Here is a 22,412-nt window from a genome sequence, read left to right as displayed (position 1 = left end):
TAAATTTTGGATTTGCTGATAAAAAACATTGAAAATTAATACAGCACTTTAAAACCCGGCTGGCATTGACGGGGACAGTACCGGGGGTTTCACCCACAATTTGTGCCCCGGTACCCGGGACAATACCCGGGGCATAGCGGGAATTATTACAATTGCCTTTGGTAATCTCCCCCGCTATGTCCCCGCTGTGCCCGGGTCCCTGGTAGCCGGGCTTGCAATTGACGGAAGCATTATAATACCAAGTGCAAGTGAAGCTGAAAACGTTCATCAGGATGAACACAACACATTTCTTACTTCTCACAAATCAACTGTGGCCTCGTCCATATTTGTATGTGCCTTCAAATTATTTGCCATACATGAATTAAAATGTGATGTACACTTTGTGCTCTGTGTATAATACCATGTGCTGATAACATGTCCTCAGTGCTACATATTTGGGCTGTTGTCGAGCAGAATTTTCATTGTCTACAATCATCAAATCTCAAGATCCGGCGTTGACAAATTGTTGACAAAGCAATACATCAGTGAAGTCAAAATATTAAGTTCAGAGACCAAATTGTGCATCATTTATTTACACAGAAAATATTACCATATACCACATACATGTTATGTATATGCATCATCAGAATATTAGGATTGTAATGGAAAGATAATCTGCACCACTTAAGAATGAAATAGAAGACTGATGCAGTTATTTTATGACAATTATTCCATGCTTTTGGACAGTCGGGAAAATGGCTTTGTCAACAATATTGTCGACAACACTGAACAGCCTTGTCGACAACAGCCCTACTACATATGGACACTTATATGCTCCTTAATCAATATATCAATTACCATTTCATTTTAAGTACGATTTAGAGTGGAAAGGGCAGTATCTTTACAGCAGGACCAATCAATGTGTTACTTTGCACACTGACAATGCAAGTTTTCCACTTTAAGGTGCATCATGAGGCCTTTTCTGAAAATTAGGATATATCCAGATCATGTTTATTTAATACATGCTTAAATGCACATTTAAAGAGTTGGGAAATGAGAAAAATATGAGTTTTCTTCTGATACCAAAATCTCTGTTTTGATGAAGAAAAAGGGGAGATGAGGCTGTTGATCGGGTCAAGGACCTTGAAGGATGACAAAATTGAAATCTATTTTGCTACCTAATATATATAGGCCTTCTATTGTATCATTCTAATTTTTAAAGGAAAATTTAAATCTTCCTTTCCCAACACCAATTGGACTAGTCAAGTTAAAATACATAATGAACTTAATCTCCCTCACAGGGCGCAGATTTCAAATTGAGTCACCGATGCAGCTAATTCCATTTGAAATGCACACTCTTCGAGTCTGTGTGGAAGATTAGGGTCATGTCTTCCATAGGGGGTGTATGAATTTCAACTGGCATTGCCCATTTTCAACCCCACACCTTGATGGAACATACACGTCCATATTCCTATTGCTGCCACCCCCAGAGGTACATTGCTGCCCTGCTACTTTATTGGTACACACATCAGAATCACATGTATACAGTATAGCACACACACACTGGTACTGGATTGGTACTGCCAGTGTTGTACGGTGCAAAAACTGATCGAGGAGCCAATGGCTCCTAACTTTATCAATTTAGGCGCCCAAATTTTGCTCCCAAGTAAAAAAAACAATTTTAAGTTTTTTTAGGCTTACTTCAATTTCCAGTTCCGGGTTGTACTAGGTTCATTAAAAGTATCAACTGCTGTTGGATTCCCTGATTTAATTGTTTCATCGTCATCCTTCTTGTTTCCCAAAAGCTCCATAAAATTCAAAGTTTTTTTTATTTTGGCGCCATCTTGAGTGCTTAAAACAATCAAAACTTTTGACCTATCCGATATTATCATCCATATGTACATGTTTTGCATTTGCTGGCGATTAAAAGCTTCAACAGTTGGTCGCCATTGGCGCCATGGATTGAAGGTTTAGTCGCATCAGAAAAAATCTAGTCGCCAATGCGCCTAAAATGGTCGCACCGTACAGCACTGGGTACTGCACTGGTACTCTTAGAGTAGCTACAAAGTATAGTAGTTGGGCAGCAGTGTACCTCTAGGGTCAGCAGTGGGAATCTGGTAGTGTAAGCAACAGACAGTACAGATTTTATTACATGTACAATTAACTGATTCTGTGTTGGAAGTTAAACTTGAGCAAAAAGAAAAGAAATTATGCCCCATCTATCTCTTATTTCTGCAGATTGTGCTCTAGCACAAAAACTGTGAAGCGATCATGTTTTCCTAATTATTTAGGCCCAACATTATAGGCATTATTATGTTTTGATGAGTCCAAGTGTGTGAAAATATTGGATCCAAAACATAATTATGATAAAATTGGATGCTTTACACCCAATATTTATTGGTATCGCTATGAGTTTTAAAATATTGGACTCGACTACGTCTCATCCAATATTTTAAAACTACATAAAAATAAATATGGGCTAAATCGATCCAATTTTACATCAAAAAAGGGTTGTTTCTTAAACCTGCATGCCTTATATGATGTATGTGAAAGGCATTCTGGCATATATTCATAACCTCCGAATAACACACGTTATGCAAGTCCCAATTAAATTCCTCATTAGATGAGGTGCGGAGGTTACTGATATCATCAATGTCTTCCATGTCATAATAGATCAGAGCCTTTATTTCAATAATATTTATTCAGAAGAGTTTTTTTTACACTTACAACTTTGAAAACTACAAATTAAACTCAATGATAGGCTTAAACACATTTGCTTCGGAAGGAATCCTATAGGAAATAAATTTGTTAGTTTCAATACCTTACAGTAAATAGGGATCAGCCTTCTTATCTTGTGAACGTAACAATATCTGCAAAACATACATTCATTAAGAAAAATATGGAGTCCTGTATCGGCCATCAGTTCTTGGTGGAGGTGGTCCCATATCCGGACGGGGTGGCGGTGGTCCTGACTGAGGATGTGGCATCCCTGGGGCTGGTACAGGTGCTGGCATTGACGGTGCTTGAGTCATGATAATACGGGGAGGGGGTGGTCCAAGTCCAGGGTTCCATTGGGGTGGCGTAGGTAACACTGCACTCTGAAAGGGTGGGCTTTGATTTGCCATAGGTCCTACTTGACCACTGAAAGGTGGATGAGGTGGACCAGAGTCATATCTTGGAGGTGGCTGTCCCATGTGGGACACAGGGGGCACTGGTGGGGGTGGTGCCATACTATAGTGCGGGTTCTGTGGCTGAGGTTGTTGACGTGGCACCGACTGCGGCACCGAATGTGTCACCATTGGCGGGGCATACGATACGGGACCGTGCTGTGGATAGCCATGTTGCGGCGGAGGTGGAGGTACTGCTGGGTGCTGTTGGGGAAGCTGACCAGGCATATTGCTTTGGTAGACAGACACAGATGGAGGGTGTTGAGGAGGGTGTTGTTGAGGGGGAGGAGCATGGTGACTTGGCGGAGGATGTTGTGGGGCATGTTGAGGAGGAGGGGGATGCTGCGGCGCTCTATTGTCTTGTAATGGCACAGTAATCAAATTAGATTTGCGGACTTGTATTCGGCCCATACCATATTCCTCTTGGGTGGTAGGAGAGTCTGGCATGGCATCGGGTTCTTCTTCATACGGATTGTGCATCACCCCTTGGTTTGGTGGTGGAGGTGGTTGTGAAAATGTTTCGTACCCAGGTGGCCTGTGATCTGACACCGGTGTATCAGGCATTCTGCTCTGACTTCGCATTGACTGATCTTGGGCAGATGCTGTGGTCATTGGAGTGGACTGCTGCTGCTGTTGTTGTTGTGGCTGTTCTCGCTGCTGCTGCTGTTGCTGCTGCTGTGGCTGCTGTTGCTGCTGCTGTGGCTGCTGCTGTGGCTGCAGCCTGTTATGTCTGTGATTGATATGCGCCTGTAAGTCACGCCCTGAGAGGTAAGTTCTACGGCAGCCTGAAGTACTGTGCTTGGCACTGCCAAAGGTACAAATAAAGATCTTACCGAGTGGAGACTGCTCAATTCGCTGCACAGCATCTCCGCACCTGTGAGATAACAAAAGGACATTAATTTTAATACTTTATTTATCACTGGATGGTTTAGTTAGGGCTGTTTTCAACTTTCATTTGGAATACAGTGCTATCATGTCAACTTCTTTTGTGCAAAATTGTCAACATTTCGTAACAAGTTTTATAATCTAATGCCCCTATTCACAGAGCACTGCATCATTTATCACAGACACAGTTCAGCAATTTTCTTGTGGACATGCCTGGAAAATATGTGGAAAGTGGGAAACTCCTTCCCGGGAAAATATGGAAGTTTGGAGGGAAATTAAGGTCCTTCAACAAAGAAATACATTTGGAGGGAATTTGTCTTTTTGAAGGGAAATTTTGATCATCTTCCAGGTAAATATTCATTTTTTCCAGCCCTGCTTGTAGATCTACAAATGCATACACTGTTCTGTGTCAAAGGGCTATTCCAGTTGAAATCCATACACCCCCCTATGGAAGACATTACCTTAATCTTTAGTCTTCCACACTTAGTGTGTACATTTCAAATTTCCACTTGAAATCTATACCCATGTGTGGGAGATTACGAACATGTCTTCCATAGGGGGTGTATGGATTTCAACTGGAATAGCCCATTATGGAAGTGGGGGTCCTGATTGCCTAATTCAAACACAAGCGCCTCATTTGCTGAGCAAGTCGCAATTGAATCAGTAAGCACAAAATAAAACTGTAGAGAAGTGTAGCACCAAAAACAATCACCAATGCAGAAAATCACATGAAAGCTCATGAGAAGTACCAGGAACAACTCATGGCATCTTCATTCATTTTCAAATGAATGAATGATACCACATATGATGTTTGTGAAGGTTGTCACCATATAAAATGTATCACATTTAAATTCAAACACATTAGGGAAAGAGATGCCAGTCAGTGTTGTCAAAAAATCCTGAAATGGCAACAAATTTACTTTGCCCATACATTTGTACAGGGTCATCCAAGTAAAATTTCCTGAAATCAGGAAATTTCCTGAAGACAGGCTGAAGACTGGGCTGGCCCGCCGCAATGTTAACCTCACTTTTTATTATTTTGATGGTGTAGAAGTCATATACAATGTTGGAGCAAAAGTAAAAGTAAAGGAGTCAAACCTGCATTTTTTACAAAACAGAGTGCCCATCTGTCTTTCGTTAACAATTAGGCTAAACTCCACCATGAAAAGTTGCTGTGGGGGGATCGCCACACCGTCCTCCTCAGCAAGTCTGTTACCTTACCAGCATTTAAGAATGCCGGTACCTATTTATACACTTGGGTAGAGAGGAGTAATCGAAATAAATTGCCTTAATCAAGGGTACAACACGATGGCGTCACCGGGCTCGAAACTAGCAACCTTCCGATTAGGAGTCGGGAGCCTGTTCTGCTCGGCCAACGTGCTCCCTTTGTTGGAGAACCTGTAATATAAATAACCAGTCTGTCCAGATATGGAAAATGGACATGAATTAAGTTCAGAGTTCAAATTGCTCTTACCTGAGGCAGACTTTGTCTGTTGATTTGGCACAATCAAAGCAGAACACATGCTTGCAGGGGATCTGAAAAATAGAAGTAAACAGGTGTTTCAACAATGGGCTATTCCTGTTGAAATCCATACACCCCCTGGAAGACATGACCTTAGTCTCCCACACAGGGGGTGTAGATTTCAAATGGAGCTACCCATTCAGGTAACCCCATTTGAAATTCACACTCCTTGTGTGAAAGATTAAGGTCATGTCTTCCCTAGGGGCAGTATGGATTTCACCTGCAATAGCCTGAAACGTTTTAGACAAAACCTTCATTGTAATGTTGGCGGTAGTACCAACATCTACATTATGTATATGTGGCGTGATCAAGCAAAATCAGTCCGACGTCGGACATATTCAATTTTCAGTTTCTCATAGGATTGTAAATAGCATTTGCAAAAAAACCATTGAATTTGGACAATCAGTTCAAAAGATGTGAGCAGTTAAACAGTTTAGGCTATTATCTCTAAATCAATATTTCCAACTTCCGACTAATTTCACTTGATCACATCACATTATGCAGCTATGTGAGGTGCACCAAACACCATTTATTGGGCTGTTCCATAATTCCATTTTAATGAATCCATAATACCCATGTGGAAGATATAAATCCAAAATCTTCCACAGGGGAAGTGTGGCTTTACTTGTTCATATTGATATTTAAATTGCTCAGGCTACCAACTTTAATAGTGTTTCTCAGGTTGTTTCTTCAAAAAAATTTTTTTTGGTGTTTGGAGGGAAATTGATGTACTTCCCTGTGAAAAGTAACATGTAAAATATTTGTCAGGAATGTTCCTTTCTTTGTGAGAAATTTGGCTTTCCTTCCTGGGAAAAAAACCCCATTTTTTTTGCAGGCCTGGCAGTCACTTTGTGATGACATCCTAGTGTACTGAATCACCTAAACAATGAACAGTTGCCATTGTTTCTACTTACAGAGGCGTGACTTACAGGCACATATCAAAAAATCCTGAAATGGCAACAATTTCCTGAAAAATGTACATTGCCTATACATTTGTACAGGATCATCCGAGTAAAATTTCCTGAAATCAGGAAATTTCCTGAAGACTGGCAACACTGTACTTACCATTCGGCCATAACTAAGTATCGGCAGCCGACATTTTCCACAGCAATGAATCATGGGATCAAACACTTTCTCACCAATCAGATTCAACTGAAAATACATACAAAAAACACTTAAAAAATGAGTATTCTTCTCACTTTGATTTAGACCACTATACTACAGACTGGTGCTTTCGTATTTTATAAACCCTTACATCACAGTGTACTACATGTACATCTGTACAAGCCATTGAAAAGCATATAACAGGCATGAGAATAAATTTCAATGAAAAAAAAAGAAAAATTCTAGGAAAAAAAGAAAAGGCACGTAAAATATGGCAAAAATGCTCAAAAACGGGCTAAAAAGAAATAAAAGCGCGGAAATTTGGGGGGAAAAAAAGGAATTCAATTTAAAAGGATAATTCTCATGCCTGATGTAAGTGCCTTGGTGCCCTTTTCAAATTGCCTTGGATTGGCTGCCCTTTTTAATTTGAGGGCTGCTACAGACTGTGCATGTTTATTGTGTGATGCTTGTCAGTGAAAACAAGCATTCTGAAAAGTGCAGTTTTGATCATAACTTTAGTTGTGGACCGGCATAACACGACTTCCTAGGCACCTGTGTCTTATCACGACATTGTGGCAGGATTGTGTGCGAATGTCCTAAACATCTGTATCAAAAACAGATGTGGCTTATAATAGGTTAAGGTGGGTCGGAGGAGAGCATGACCTACACTCATAAATATTGAGACAAATAAAACTGACACACAAGAGCAATGGTATAGGTTCTATACAGGAAATCCCAAGGTTTATGACATTTCCATCCCATTTGGATAATTTTTCTTGCAAGGGAGGAGGGGGGAAACATCTTAAATTTTGTTTTTTATAACTTGGCCATAACACACAAGAACCGCAAGACCTAAATATCACTGCAATTATTGGCTTCCTTGACTCACATTCTGTATGATCAATGTATTTAAGATTTAACAAGTACATTGCAGGTTTTTAGCTACATGGCTAAAAGTGGACAAAATATGGCTCCTGCCATCTCACAGAATTGCACAGAATAAGTTATTTTCCGAATCATTAAGGGATCTAAAATGAGCGTTTATTGCGTTTCGACAGTATTTTTTGTGGGACATGAGAGCACCTCAGATCTATCGAATTGCATTCTGAATACGAAGCATGTCTTTCTGATATAAAATAATTTTCATTTTTTGAAAATCACAATATAATACAAATTTTATGACAAATTATAAAAATGTGATATTTTTCAAATTTTTGATATATAACAGTCCTCAAGTAAATTATATAAATCTAATGATATATTCTTAAAGTGTATGTAGCAGGGAGGAAAAGCCGACGGTCAATTGAAAATTTTGACCTTTCATTATTAAAGATATGGATTTTTTCCCAAAAGACCTAATTTTTTTTTTTTGGTGTTTTGGGAAAAAATCCATATCTTCAATACGAAAGGTCAAAATTTTCAATTGATCGTCGGCTTTTTCATCCCACCTACATACACTTTAAGTATAAATCATCAGATTTACAAAGTTTACTTCAAGTACTGTTAAATATCAAAATATCAATTTTAATGATTTGCCATAAAATGTGTATTAAATTGCAATTTCAAAAATCAAAATTATTTGATATCAGAATGATATTCTTCGTATTCAGAATGCAATTCGATATGTCTGATGTGCTCTAATGTCCCAAAATAAATACTGTCCAAACGTTCATACCCCAGCCCTTAACCTAGAACGTCATCGGCCTACATGTATGTGTTGAATACAAAAGAATTAGATTTGTATCCATTTTGAAATCATTAATAGAGTATAAATGATATGAACACATAATTTGTGTGTGCGTTTGCATTACAAATACTTCCGAGAACTCTGACATAACAACACACCCGACACACCGAGGACATTTTTTTTTACAAAGGACCTAAACACACGTCCTCGCTACGCAAACCTTGTTAAACGGTGAAAAATGAGGTATTATACCCTACTACCCCCTCTATAGCTTAATGTCCTCATAGTGTTAACCGGAATCGACCGACCTCTTGAGCACTTGACATAACAACACACCGAGGACACACACACATTTGGACATTTGGTCGGTTTTTTTCAGGTCCTCAGAAGTATATGTAATGCACGGGGGTGTGTGGGGGTGTGTGTGTGAGTAGGTCGACCATGAATGATCCTAGCATTTAGCTTTAGGCCCAGGGACACTCCAAACCCTAAAAAATAAATAACCTAACTTTTTGTTTTGCAATTTCTGGTACCTGATTACCCACTTGAAAGATGCGCCGGGTACCCAGGTACATTACCCCAAAATCCCTGCCTTAGTGTACACATACCTTCTGATCCCATTTGAGTCTCCTATTATGATGCATGGCAAACCCTGTGCCCATGTAGTCTGGATGTTTAGACATGACGAGTTCTATAGCAAAACAGAATACATATACGTGTACAGATGAATGAAATGATGTTTATGTAAATTATGTGTTATTCCATTTGAAATCTACAGTTCTACACCCCATGTGGAAGATTTAGCCATGTGAACTACCTGCCGATTGGCCAAAAAGAAGTTTTCATTATCAATTGGACCAATCAGCAACATTGTTAGAATAATTTCACCACACAAAAAATTGGGGTGAATTATTTGCAAAGCTCCATTCTGATTGGTGATTAAAGTAAAGATATCATGTAATTGACCAATCAGATGCAATGTTAGATCGGCAGGTAGTGCTCAGGGGGTTAAGGCCATATCTGCCATAGGGGTGTATATGGATTTCAACTGTAATAGCCAAATCAGCATGGTCAAGGACAATTTTGATAAGAATTGGGCTCATTCAAAACAAGGCGAACTTTAACTGATTTGATCGAGAAGTCTATCCTCAATCCAGGCCACTGATAACCGAAAGGATAGAGCATGGTGGCAAGTTGGCGCCATCTCAAAATGCATCAGAGTCAGTGAAGCATGACACCGTGCGGGCGTGTAAAGCAATGGAAATTCGGAAGTAAACAACGCCGATCACAACAGGGTATATAGCGCCTGAAAAGTTGCTCAAATGACACATTGGCAAATTGTTAGCATCATGGACATGGTTAATTTCTTAAAAATGAGCAAACTTTGATCTGAAGATACATCATATAGATAAGTCATCCAAATTAATTTCAGTAACATTAAACTTCACGAAGTATTGTTTTAAAATATGTTTGAAAATTGCTGACGATTAAGTGACTAAAGTAGTTATAGTTCCATGCTCTATCTCTATCTGGTAAAGTTCTACAGATATAGTGTGACGTCGTGGATAGCACATTGTAGAGATTTCGTGATCAATCCACAATATTTACTTATTTGATTTTGACATCAGTATCGCAAATCATTCTATTGAGTAGCATTCCGTTAAAACACTGACGAAACTAAGTTGGACTTGGACAACTAGCCCGGACTGACTGTGTACATTCACATTTGTGACTGTATCATTGTGATCCTGCATACATTGTTTGTAATACATGTTGATCGAAAAGTCTATCCTCAATCCAGGCCGCTGGTAACCGATGATGGATTGAGGATAGAATGTGGAGCTATCTCAAAACATGTCAGAATCACTAAATCAGTGAAGTATGACACCATGATGTAAAGCAATGGAAATTCGGAAGTAAACAATGCCCATCACAACAGGTATAGCGCCCGAAAAAGTTGCTCAAATGACACATCGGTGAATTGTTGGCATGGTTTATCTGAACAATTAGCAAACTTTGCTGTCACATAAGTGAAGACAACTGAAGTCATCAAAATAAATTTCAGTATAGACTCGCTGCCAGTCTTATACGCCTAGGCGCGCCTTAGCTCCCCAAGAAGGCAAATCATATTACATGTACATCGAAGGATATAAAATGGATGGTAAAAAGCCAAATATTGCAAGAAATCTACTCGCCAGAATCGTGGAGAGCTCGCAATAAAACGTTTAAATCCCATCCTTGCCATGCATGCATGACAGAATCAGTGGCCAGTGCCAGTCAGTGCAGTGCGGGGTGCAGTGCCATGGGTGTCAGGACGTTTCGCCCCACACCAGTACATACCACTACCAGTTCGCCCCAATACACGTACATACCACGACCAGTTCGCCCCAATACACGTACATACACGACAAGTTCGCCCCAATTGACTCACTGTGTAAACTGTAAAGTGACGTGAATGCAGTGCATGCGGTCATACGGCCAATCAATACAACTTCGAACTTCCTTCTTTCTTAAATTTCTTGGTGACAATTGACAGGCTCAACTGAAGTCTTTGTGTCCTTCCCCTTCTTTCTTATTAAGTTTCTCTCTTTCTTTTTTCTCTAGCTCCCTTTCAATATTAATTTAGTGTGCCGAAAGCTGTCAAGAGCCGGGGTCAAGAGATGAAGCCATAATGTAGACCTACGATCGTTCGTGTGCTGCTGCAGTGCGCTGCAATGCGCCGGTGCTCCTTTGTTAAAAGAGAAATCCCTGATAGGAGACAGTGGCTTATAAATAATCCCCGATAAGTTCTTTGGTAATAAATTTGTTATAGCATTTTTATTAATGCAACATAACATTACTTAGCCTATAGGCCTACATAATAACTTTAGAATGTACTAGTATATTTGATAATGACTATTATCAGTAACACCCGGAGGGGGCCTTTACATACGACATGCTTAAATAAAATTTAAATAACAAACAAGGTACACATCATGTGCACCCGTCTTCCAAATCTAGGTATATCAAGCACCCAGATTTGGAAGTTATACGAAGTGGTCCTTTGTTAGTTGTTACCAAAAATAAATAGATGTTTAAATTGGTGAATTGGCGCAATGGTACCTTCGTTGCATATTTTAGTATGAATTCAATCAAATAAGTAACCACTCGATGAACAATTAAGACGGGTTTGAATGGGGTGAAACTGAGTTCGTCTTACTTTCAGAAAATTAATCTAGAAAATTAAATTAGAGGAATCAATTATTTGCGGTCATGGGTATTTCGGGGACAAAATTGTGATATAAAATTGGATCAATTGAGCCCATTGGTGGAGCTATGAGTTTTAAAATTTTGGTATGTCCAATATTTTAAAATTTATATAGCGAGACCAATAAATATTTGGCGTAAAGCATTACAATTTTATCATGCATTATTATGTTTTGGATACAATATTTTCACACACTTGGACTCATCGAAACATGATAATGAGAAAAAATAGGAGTACATTGTATGACCCCAAAATGGGGTCATTCGGGGCAGATGCTAACAAATAGGGCCTTTTGAGGGAAGACCCTAAAAATGAGTTCTTTCTGTGCCATATTCTAAGCTTGAGTCTTTTGGTTGCAGAATGAGATCAAACAAGAAAAATAAACGGGCAAAATCAGGGACATCTCTCAGAATATCACACCTGTCCCTTTGATGATAGTTATTTTTTATTGTTATCATATGAAAATAATAATTTTACTGCAAAAATAATAATTATCATTATTTATATTGTTAGGTAAATTATTTTTAAAGATTCTGTTATTAGAGCCTAATAAGTAGGGCCTACATGTAATATTTACCCCTGTTATCATGGTTTAGAGGATTTATATAATCATGATATTCTGGGAATAATTATGCCAATTAGCGTATGATATAAATCAATAAAATAAATATAGGCCAACATTTGTATTGACATCATCGAGTTAAAACATCCCGCCTTAAAATTGCTGGCATATTGAGAGGATTAGGACACAGCGTAGATGTGCCGTAGTGTTTAAATCAATCATAATTAGTCCGTGATTGACAGGTAAGTCGCAGAAATTAAGAACAAAATGAATCATGATAACTGTCAATTACAATTATCAAAATTATATGTACTAAGAATACATATAGGCCTACTACATAATGTATCTGAAACATTATTATTTAAAATTATTACAAAATTATTATTATATAATTAAAATAATAACATTTCAATTAAAGATGTATACCGTATAATAAGTTATTGTAGAGAGTTGTAACGCGCATATCAAGCTATATGAGGATGAATAATTATCTGAGACTAATAAATATTTAAAAATTGTTATAAGATTTATATCTTTGATTATTTTAGAACATCACAGTTTAGAATGACCAGAAAACTTCCCTGGCAGTTGTTACTATTATTTCTAACATATATACTGCGCTGATATAATAAACTAAACTAAACTTCTGAGAAAATATGTAACTAGATTCAAAACTCTAATTAATGCAATTTTTTGCCTAAAGAGTCCGATTAAAATTACAATGAAAATGAACATATTTTCTCAGAAGTTTAGTTTAGTTTATTATATCAGTGCAGTATATGCAATTTCAGATACAGCCTAGAAAGTCATGATAATTTTGCCACGTTATTTAAAAATGCAAGTTTATATTAAAAGCCGACATGACATGAATCAACAATCTTTTCATAGTTGATTAATCAATATAATCCGCGGAGACCGTCAATTAGATCAAAGGATGATTGACAGGTTATTGATTGACATGTTAGTATACAGGTAATACTTGAAATAAAATAAGATATTACAAGTTAGTAATTACCAAGGAATTTCCAAGTTGGAAATTATTTTTATAATTATCAAAAATATCCCATAGTTTTGGGATTTTATTTTATTTTTATTTTGAATATATTTTTCATCGCCTATGACATTTTCCGACTGGAGGCAGGTTCTGTCCGGGACCTATTTCATCTTAAAATTTTGCTTTTCAAAAGCACTAAGCTGCTTTTCAAAAGCACTAAAAAGCGAGTTTCACGACGAGAAAAATTGCGTATTGAGTCATTCCATATCAACTCACCTAATTTTCAGAAAAGGTTGGCTGGTCACCCTCTCAGATTTTCTTTAAAATCACAAATATCATAGACCTATGGGTCAAATGAACACATTTCAAACGGTAGGTCTCAACTCCTTGTCGTTGACTCGTTTCTGAGTTATGGCTCGTTGAATATTTGATGTTTTTTGACGCAATTTGTCCACTTCCCATTGAAATACACACAAAATTGTCCTAAATACCAACCCAAATTTTATTATGTGGGAAATGACCCACCATAATCAAACTCTCACATATTCAAAATACTTCTATGATGTTCCTCTGTACCAGAAATCAAAGTGGTGTCAAGCCATCTTCATGGTTAAATGACTGTTTGGAGATCGCATTGAAATACACAGTAATGTTCTAATTCCCAAAATGCAAAGTTCATCAATTTACTGTGTATTTCAATGAGAGATTCAAACACTAATTTACCTATATGTGTGGAATAGGGAGACATGAAGTCCATGTACAAAAACCAGAAATTACATTTCAAATGTACACCAAGGTATTCTTCCCTAACTATTTCACTTATCATGTCACTGTTGCCCTTTACATCTTTGAAGTAAGCTTCCTTGGTTGTATTATGTCTCTGGAAATTTATTGGTCCAAATTTGTAGTCAATATCCTGAAATTATGTGTCCTGCTTGTAAGCTACAACATGCTTCAAATGGTGTTGATCAAATCTAGCTCTCAAAATGTCTGACAAAACAATCCCTAACTTTTGACCTTTCATAAAGACATGTGTTATTCTACCAATACCCCACAGAACAGAGACTGTGACTATGAGGTTGATATCATGACATTGCTAAATATGACACATCAGCAGTTGAAGCATGTGCTGACATGTGCAGGTCAATGAACACATGGACTCTCAACCAGTCTCTTGTTCAGCATGTTGGGCTATTGACTGCACATGGCAGTGCTATCAAGGCCTTGTGCATGTGTCTAAGGTCTGAAAGGTTATGATTTTGGGTCATGTTGTGAACATATACAATGGACATGTACAGCTGAATTTGTCATGTGGATATTTAGACTTTTATCAATAAAGTAAGTACAAATTGGGGATCATATTTTTCAGATATGGAATAAGGACTTTGAGTGCATTTTAAAAGTGGTATGTGTGTGGAATTTTTATAACTGGTGCAGTTATCATGTTTTGAAATATACACTCTTTGACAGCTCTCTCCGTGGCTGTTTGAATGCCTGGTTATACCATGTACCCATACACTAGGTATGGGTACATGGGACCAGCCGACCAGGTATATAATTTACTAAGGCCCGGCAAAAAACGAGATCTCGCTTTTCACGCCGCGATTCTCGCTATTAACCAATTATCTCGCTTTTTAAGAAAGTTCCCAAGCAGTATACTTACTATAAAAATGTTGCTTTATGCCAGAAAAGTTCACCGAATTCCACGAAATGAACTTCTCCATCGGAAAAGTCTGCAGAATTCAACAGCATTGCAACCACATTGGCCATTGCAAGTGCAAAAGCCATGCATTACTTAATAAAAAATGACATTTCATTGCAAATGAGTTCAAGTTTAGGCCAAATATCATTATATTTATTGAATTACTGGAATATTTTGACTATAAAACATAATTCAAGGTCAAATTTTTGTCACTTTTTCTTCGACTCACGCCGGCATCGGCAGTTCTGTTTACATGTACAATCTAAACTGACCTAATCTGAACAATAGAGGGCAGGCAATATTTTTATTTCTTTTTTTTTCTTTTTTTTTTACAGTATTTTCGGCGTTTTTAAAGCCGGGGAACTACTTCAATATGAAATGGATATAGGTGTAGGGCTGGCACTTTCGCACCAAGGGGCATTCGGTGAGAGCAAAATGTAAAAAATATGGGGTCATTGGGTGAGAGCGTGATTTTTGGCATTCGGTGAGAGCAAAATGTGAAAAATATGGGGTCATTGGGTGAGAACATGACCTTTTTTTTCAATGGAATCTTTGGGTGAGAGCGAAACAGCGCCACAAAACCTCGAAAATCGAATTTCTAGTTCTAAATGGCTTCAAATTTCATTGTTTTCTCAAAATAAGCAACAAAATCAGTGAAAATGAAAGTTGCTGTTCAAATTGAACTTGTAAGGGTCTTTGGGTGACAGATCAAATGGAAAAATAGGGGGTCTTTGGGTGACAGAGCATGTGTTCGTAAAAAATATGGGGTCTTTGGGTGACAGCGATGCTGAAAAAGGGGTCTTAACAGCCCTACATACGCGTCACCTCCAAAGTTGGAGTGCCCCGGTTTTAAAGCTTCTTGTGCCATTTTTCGGGGGAAAATCTCGCTTTTTAAAATTTTGGATCTTGTTTTTTACTTCAAAAAATTGCGTTTTTTGCCGGGGCCTATAATTTACCCATGAAGATGGCTTGACACCACTAAGATTTTTGGTACAGAGGAACATCATGCAAGTGTTTTGAATTTGTGTGAGTTTGGTTATGGTGGATTATTTCCCACAAGGTCAAATGGGGTCACAAACGGGGGGTCTTTTGGCCGAGGAGTCATCTTTGAGCCCCTGTGAAATTTTTATTAAGCCAATGAGTGGTCTACCCTGCTATAGGGGGTCACACCTGAACCTATATTGCCTACTATAAGGCAAAATAGATGATGTCTGACATCTAGGATGAAGAGGAGGGGGGGGCCAAAAACAGGAATATGTCATGTGCGTCAACACGAACATGCATTTTATATGTCTATATCATCATCAAATGGGTGCGAGGATACATTGTTTATGAGTCCAGAATCTGGTTATTTGGGTCAAAGACACCCTAGATCAGGGCTGTCAACTCTCAGTCACGCATTGGTCGTGAGTCTCACGCATTGGGTCACTTTCTCACGGTCTCACGCCACCCAAGGTAGTATAATCTCACGCCTAGGTAGTAAATCTCACGCAAAAAGCTGGAAAATGAGTAAAATCTCACGCATTGTCATGAATAATTTGTTGCTCCTACCCCCCCCACCCCCCCCCCACCCCCGCTTTTCACATTCTGAAGTCTTGCTAGGTATGATCATCAAATTTTCAAGTATGATATTTCACATTGAAATTGATTTATTTAGAAAGGTGATTATTTAACTTAAAAAATGAGGGGTCAACCATGTCTGTAGGACAAAAATTAGCGAAGTTATGGGCAAATGTAATTTTCCAAGTTCTGTGACCATCATTGACGGTACCTTACAATGAATTACTGTACAAACAAGCAAGTACATGCAACATTTTTCAGTATGGCGATCCATTTTACAGAAAAGCGATTTTATTTGAAAAAAAATTACTATCACTGTATGATAACTTCTGTATCAAAGTATACCAGTTGACACTTTTTATCTTTCTACGTAAGGTTTCTGGCGTCTAAATTTCACATTTTTGTATTTTCCTATGGGGATTACACAGTTAAGCCATTTCTGTGGTCACAAGTAGGAGTTGAATGAGGCCCTCTGTAATAAGCAATGTGGGCATACCTAGTCTTGCTGGCAGGACTAGGTCTCGCATTCGTGCCATGTAAGTTGTAACTCAAACTGGTAAGCTTCAGCAAATTACAATACGTTACATTTCAAAAAACCCACTTATTAATCAGCGGAAACACTATTTGTCACTTACAAAGATAATCAAGCAGCTACAGAAATGAGGTACTCTTCAAAAAGTCTTCTAAAATAGGCCCAAAATTGTTGAAATTTGTCCGTTCCCGAACTTCATGTTCGCCATATTTATGACCTTTGACCCCCTTATCAAGTTATAGTAGTGGGCAATATCGTGATTATCGTCAACTCTAACGCTTGAGGGCAGTCTAGATCTTTTCCCGATCTGCCGATCTGGTCGTGGAGGCTTTTTAAGGCGATATAATACCCTGATTTTCATCAGTACCCATCTTCTTTTTTTTGTTGCAAATTTATGAAGTATATAAGTATGTTCATCATCTCATGTCCTGAACTTATAAAATATCTCTACATACAAAGTGGTTTTAAACCATTTTAGAAAATCATTTTAGCCCTATATATTTTTTTTTGTTTACTGTTTATATCCTGGTAACTGAGATGTGTGTTTCATAACAAACCATAATTTATTCTATTGAACATGTCCAAGTAGAATACATGAATAGAATACATTAAATCCTTTGTTATACTATCTATAGAAATGTACTCACTGATTATAACACTGAATAAATTAAATAGGCCTAATCTCTTCCACATAGACAATTTAATACTACACCATGTATGTATCTTCTATAATGTGTTGTTAGGAAAAGAGATTAGAAAAGGCTATAAGGTCATCAAAGGTCAGGTTATAGGTCAATCGGTTCAGGGCAAATTCAGGCATCAATTTTGAATACATGTGATAGTCTGTGATATCATACATCATGTCATAATGAGGCATCAATTTTGATATTTTGTCTGTTACTGGATATAATGGAAATGTGTGAGGTGGATATACTAAAATACCTTGGGATGTAAATGGTGAGTACAATTTAGATTGCCTAGTTGATATGGATTGGGCAAATAAATATAAAATAGTTACCAAAATCACAAAAATGAAGCTTACGGAAAACTACCTAATATGGTGGTATAGGTGACAAAAAATACAATCTTTTTCAACATTGCTGTAGTGTGTGTGGTTGTGGTAACCTGTTACCTATGGCTTAATTAAGTTTCAGTGACATAGTGTCGCAAGTTCAAAATACAAAATATAGCTCAACATTGAAAATAGAAGCATTTTAACCGCTTCGTTTTTTGATGGTTGTGGAGCACCAAGTTCATGAGGTCATAACTTAAGAAATCAGGGACCACTTATTCCCATTTTACATATCAACATTATTTCCCTAATGTGTTAGCAACACATATCCAAAATTTTAACGAAATCCGTTGATAGTAAGCTTTCCAAAATGAAGTGAATTTAAAACATCAGTGATGTACCACTTTTTGGCTTATACCATTAGAAGCATGTACGCGTCATTGATACTGATGCCACCAATTGAACGAGAAGATTTGCCCCTTCATTTTGCATACCACTTTGTCCAATTTCTTTTTCTCATTTCTTCACAAAATGCAAAAAAATGCAAAAAAATGCAATGGGTGTAGTACCCCCTTAAGGGCTCTGTAACCCATCTTTGCACAGTTTTTTTTTTTTTGGCACCTGAGAGCACATCAGACACGTCAAATTGCATTCTGAATACGAGGAATGTCCTTCCGATATCAAATAATTTGGATTTTTTTAAGGGCTCGGATAGCGAGGTTTTCACAACTATTTTTGTGGGACCTGAGAGCCCATCAGACACTAATGCAAATTTTGTCATTTTGACATTTTAACATTCCTCGAAATAAATCTGTATGTACTTAAAAATGCGAGTAGCTGTCCGTCATTTGAAAATTTTGACCTTTTTCCCCAAAACACAAGATCTTTTTGGAAAAAAATTGTATATCTTCAATAGGCTATATGACAAAATTTTCAATTGATTGACGGCTTTTCATCCCAGCTGCATACACTTTAAGTACATATCATTAGATTTATAAAGTTTACTTTGAGGACTGTTAAATGTCAAAAATGCCAACATTTTCAATTTTTAATAATTGTCATAAAATGTGTATAGTCGCGATTTTTTTTTTAAATTCAATTATGGCCATCCTCGTATTCACAATGTAATTTAGTCACTGATATGCTATCAGCCCGGGAGGCACTCCAACTTTGGAGGTGACTATGTAGGGCTGTTTAGACCCCTTTTTCAGCATCGCTGTCACCCAAAGACCCCATATTTCAAGTTTTTTACGAACATTATGCTCTGTCACCCGAAGACCCCCATTTTTCCATTTGATCTGTCACCCAAAGACCCTTACAAGTTCAATTTGAACAGCAACTTTCATTTATGGGTTCATACCACTAAATCCGCATGTGAAGCGGTTTCCGGTAAAAGTTTATCACGACTATAGTCCCAAATTTGCATGAAAAATGTGCAAAATCGGTACAATATTAACAATTTTAGTATTGCAAATCGTGTTTTGCTAGAACTTGTGAATGTGATCTCTACTAATTTGAACAGAAAACGCGAAAATTTGAGTGATGTTTACGATGATGAGCGCATGAAAGCTCATGAACACACGAGGTCAAAACGCGGTTAGCAGTCGGCCGTAAACACGGGAAAATCGGGTCTTTTTATATAGCGCTATTTTTCTCAAAAAGTAGACCTAAAATATGGTGTCATTTTCAGATATGTTATGCAGAATTTTGTTCTGATTAAGATGATATCAAATATATATTTCAAAGTAAGACCTAACTCGACTTATAGCCTAAAACGTATTTTGCACGTAAAGTCTATGGAGAGCTATTTTGTGGCATGTAGGCCTACCCTTATCACCTGCACTGATTTTGTTACTTATTTTTAAAAAAACAATGAAATTTGAAGCCATTTAGACCTAGAAATTCGATTTTCGAGGTTTTTGTGGCACTGTTTCGGCTCTCACCCAAAGATTCCATTAAAAAAAAAGGTCATGTTCTCAACCAATGACCCCCTAGGCCTATTTTACATTTTGCTCTCACAGAATGCCAAAAATAATGCTCTCACCCATTGACCCCATATTTTTTACATTTTGCTCTCACCGAATGCCCCTTAGTGCGAAAGTGCCAGCCCTACCCTACACCTATATCCATTTCATATTGAAGTGCCCCCCCCCTGGGCTATCAGGTCCCATAAAAGAGTATAAGCCTGCTGTGACTGACCCCTTTCACGATATAAAACAAATTTTATGACAAATTATTAATAATTGACATTTTTGACATTTATCAGTCCTCGAAGTATTAACTTTATAAATCTAATGCATGTATAGCTTAAAATTTATGTATATAGCTGGAAAAGCCGACCATATGAAAATCTTGACCTTTTGTATCAATGTATTGAATATTCGATATACATGAAGTATCCCAACTAAAGACCCCGGCAAAAGACTTATTCCAAAAAAATATCTTGTTTCCAAAATTTTTGAATCCGATGCATAATGATTATGTGTATTGCACAGCTCCTCAAACATTTTTGATGTAAGGCAAGTCTTGCATGGTGGAAGTTTAACATGGTAATTGGTAACTTCACAATGGCTATCTTCAGTAGATAGCAGATATCACAGTGATTCTGCTTGACAATTTTTTAACTAGCTTTCTTGCAAACATTCCCCTTTATATTCTTACCGGACAACCCGCCCCAAACTCGCATGTGTATGGGGCCGGGGCGCGGTGAATTATAGAGGAAAACGTTTTCAATTCATTATTCAGTCAATGAATAAGTTTGAACTAGACAAAATTGGAAGATCAATGTTTTTTGATGTAGGCCTATAAGTATCTCTATCAAAGACATCCCAACAACATAAGCCTATAAAAAAAAGGGGGAAAAAGGGGGCCAATGCCTATGCAGAGCACAAATTTTAAAATTGGTCGATTCTGAATATATATTCGTCTCATTAGGATTCAGAAAAACTATATCCGGTCTCCGAATTGAGGTCAAATTGGTCTCTATAGGGGTAAAAAAATCAAAAATGCTCCGATTTTGATCACAAAATGTTCCGCTTGGAACAACATTTTAAACAAAGAAATAGTTTGCAATTATTGTTTTCAGTGAATAAAAGACATGGTGCATGAAATTAAGTAAAACATGTAAAAGATTCAAACACTATAGCAACAAAGGTTTCCCTTTAGCTCAGAATAAAACGATTAATTAAGAATATACCTTTACCTTTCAGATGCACTGTGAACTTTTTTTCCCACGATATTCCTTTATCTATTTCTTGCCCCTTTGTCTAAGTTTATGTGTTGTCTTGATAAAGATCATCGAAAGCTCAGGCAATTAACCAAAATTTGAATATATTTATTTTCAGAAAATAATTTTTACAAACCTGCAAATTTGAGGACAAATTTTGTCAAAACATTTAATACGTAATTTACGCCGGAATGGAGGATTTGAGGGGCGAATATGAAAAATAAAATCTGCAAAGACAGGGGGGACATGAATTTTTATTTTTAAGGGGGGAACACGAATGTTGGGGTTTTTTTTCGTTGTTTTTTTTTACCAAAGACCCCTTTTCATGCTTTAACGTAAAATTTCTAAATTTTCTCACGCTTCGCGCGCATTTTAAAAATCGCTGAGCTCAACATTATATATATGCAAACTTCGGCCAAAACTTGAAGAAATTTCAGTCAATGCCCCTATTTTGGGTATATTATTGTAGCCCATTCCAAAAAAGTACTGTGGAACGACCTTTTATGTAGTAGGCACAAGCCTAGTACGGGGACATGTACAATTAGGGCCTAAACCCTCGGCCTCCATCATTGACATATTTTCCTTGTCTTTTCCTTGCCCAAAATTGGAGATAACTTTGTGAGTAATCTATGCCATGCAGCCCGTAGCCAGAGGGGGCAAAACTGGGCAGCCCCGCCCCTTTGTGCAACCCCCACCCCCTCCCATCCACATCCACATCCGATGACCCTTTTTATTGTTTTAACCAAGAATTTCCGAAGTCAATTTATGATTTTAAAGTTGCTAATATCGCCAAAAAAGCTTTAAAAAGTTGGTCTATATTTTTGTGAGCTCATTCCGAAAAAAAAAAAATTGGTGAAACCGACACCAAATGCAAAACATTTTTCACTCCCCACAAAAACTCGCCGGGGTCAACCAGGAATCAAATTTAAAAGCAGAGAGTCTCCTTTAATCAAATGCTGATGTTAGGCGTAGATCCAGGGGGGATGGGGATAAATCCCCCCAATATTTTGCCAGGGGGATGGTCCATACAATCATCCCCCCATGTTGATGCCTGATAATGGGTGACCAAATTCCAGGGACCAAATTAACCTCATATTTGCCCAAGTTAGCCCCAAAAGTGCAAGTTTTCGCGCGCTTCGCTCGCATTTATTCTACTTACACCATATTTCATCAGTTTGACTTCAAAAGAGCAAAATTCTTCGCGCGCATTTGTACCATAAACTTATTCTGTAG

General features: G+C 37.7%; 1 protein-coding gene across 1 annotated transcript; it reads right to left on the bottom strand.

Moving 5' to 3' along the window:
• Nucleotides 1-2,131: 2,131 nt before the first annotated feature.
• Nucleotides 2,132-17,176, bottom strand: LOC140159265 (uncharacterized). The gene is made up of 5 exons (XM_072182677.1): nt 17,045-17,176; nt 8,953-9,035; nt 6,619-6,705; nt 5,506-5,567; nt 2,132-4,020 (listed from the first exon to the last, which is right to left on the bottom strand). The coding sequence occupies exons 2-5, from the start codon at nt 9,025-9,027 to the stop codon at nt 2,868-2,870; spliced, it is 1,377 nt and encodes a 458-aa protein (XP_072038778.1). The 5' UTR covers nt 9,028-9,035; nt 17,045-17,176; the 3' UTR covers nt 2,132-2,867.
• Nucleotides 17,177-22,412: the final 5,236 nt, after the last annotated feature.

The sequence above is a fragment of the Amphiura filiformis genome, chromosome 8 (assembly GCF_039555335.1).
Source record: "Amphiura filiformis chromosome 8, Afil_fr2py, whole genome shotgun sequence".
NCBI lineage: Eukaryota > Metazoa > Echinodermata > Ophiuroidea > Amphilepidida > Amphiuridae > Amphiura > Amphiura filiformis.
The sequence above is the reverse complement of the archived record's forward strand: the minus strand, read 5'-3'. Positions and strand labels throughout refer to the sequence as shown.

Excerpts from the sequence above, each read along its gene's own strand:
- LOC140159265 (XM_072182677.1), bottom strand. The coding sequence starts at position 9,027 with ATGTCTAAACATCCAGACTACATGGGCACAGGGTTTGCCATGCATCAT. Across the intron at positions 6,706-8,952 it reads GACTCAAATGGGATCAGAAG|TTGAATCTGATTGGTGAGAA; the intron begins GTATGTGTACAC and ends ATGTATTTTCAG. Across the intron at positions 5,568-6,618 it reads TACTTAGTTATGGCCGAATG|ATCCCCTGCAAGCATGTGTT; the intron begins GTAAGTACAGTG and ends TCTATTTTTCAG.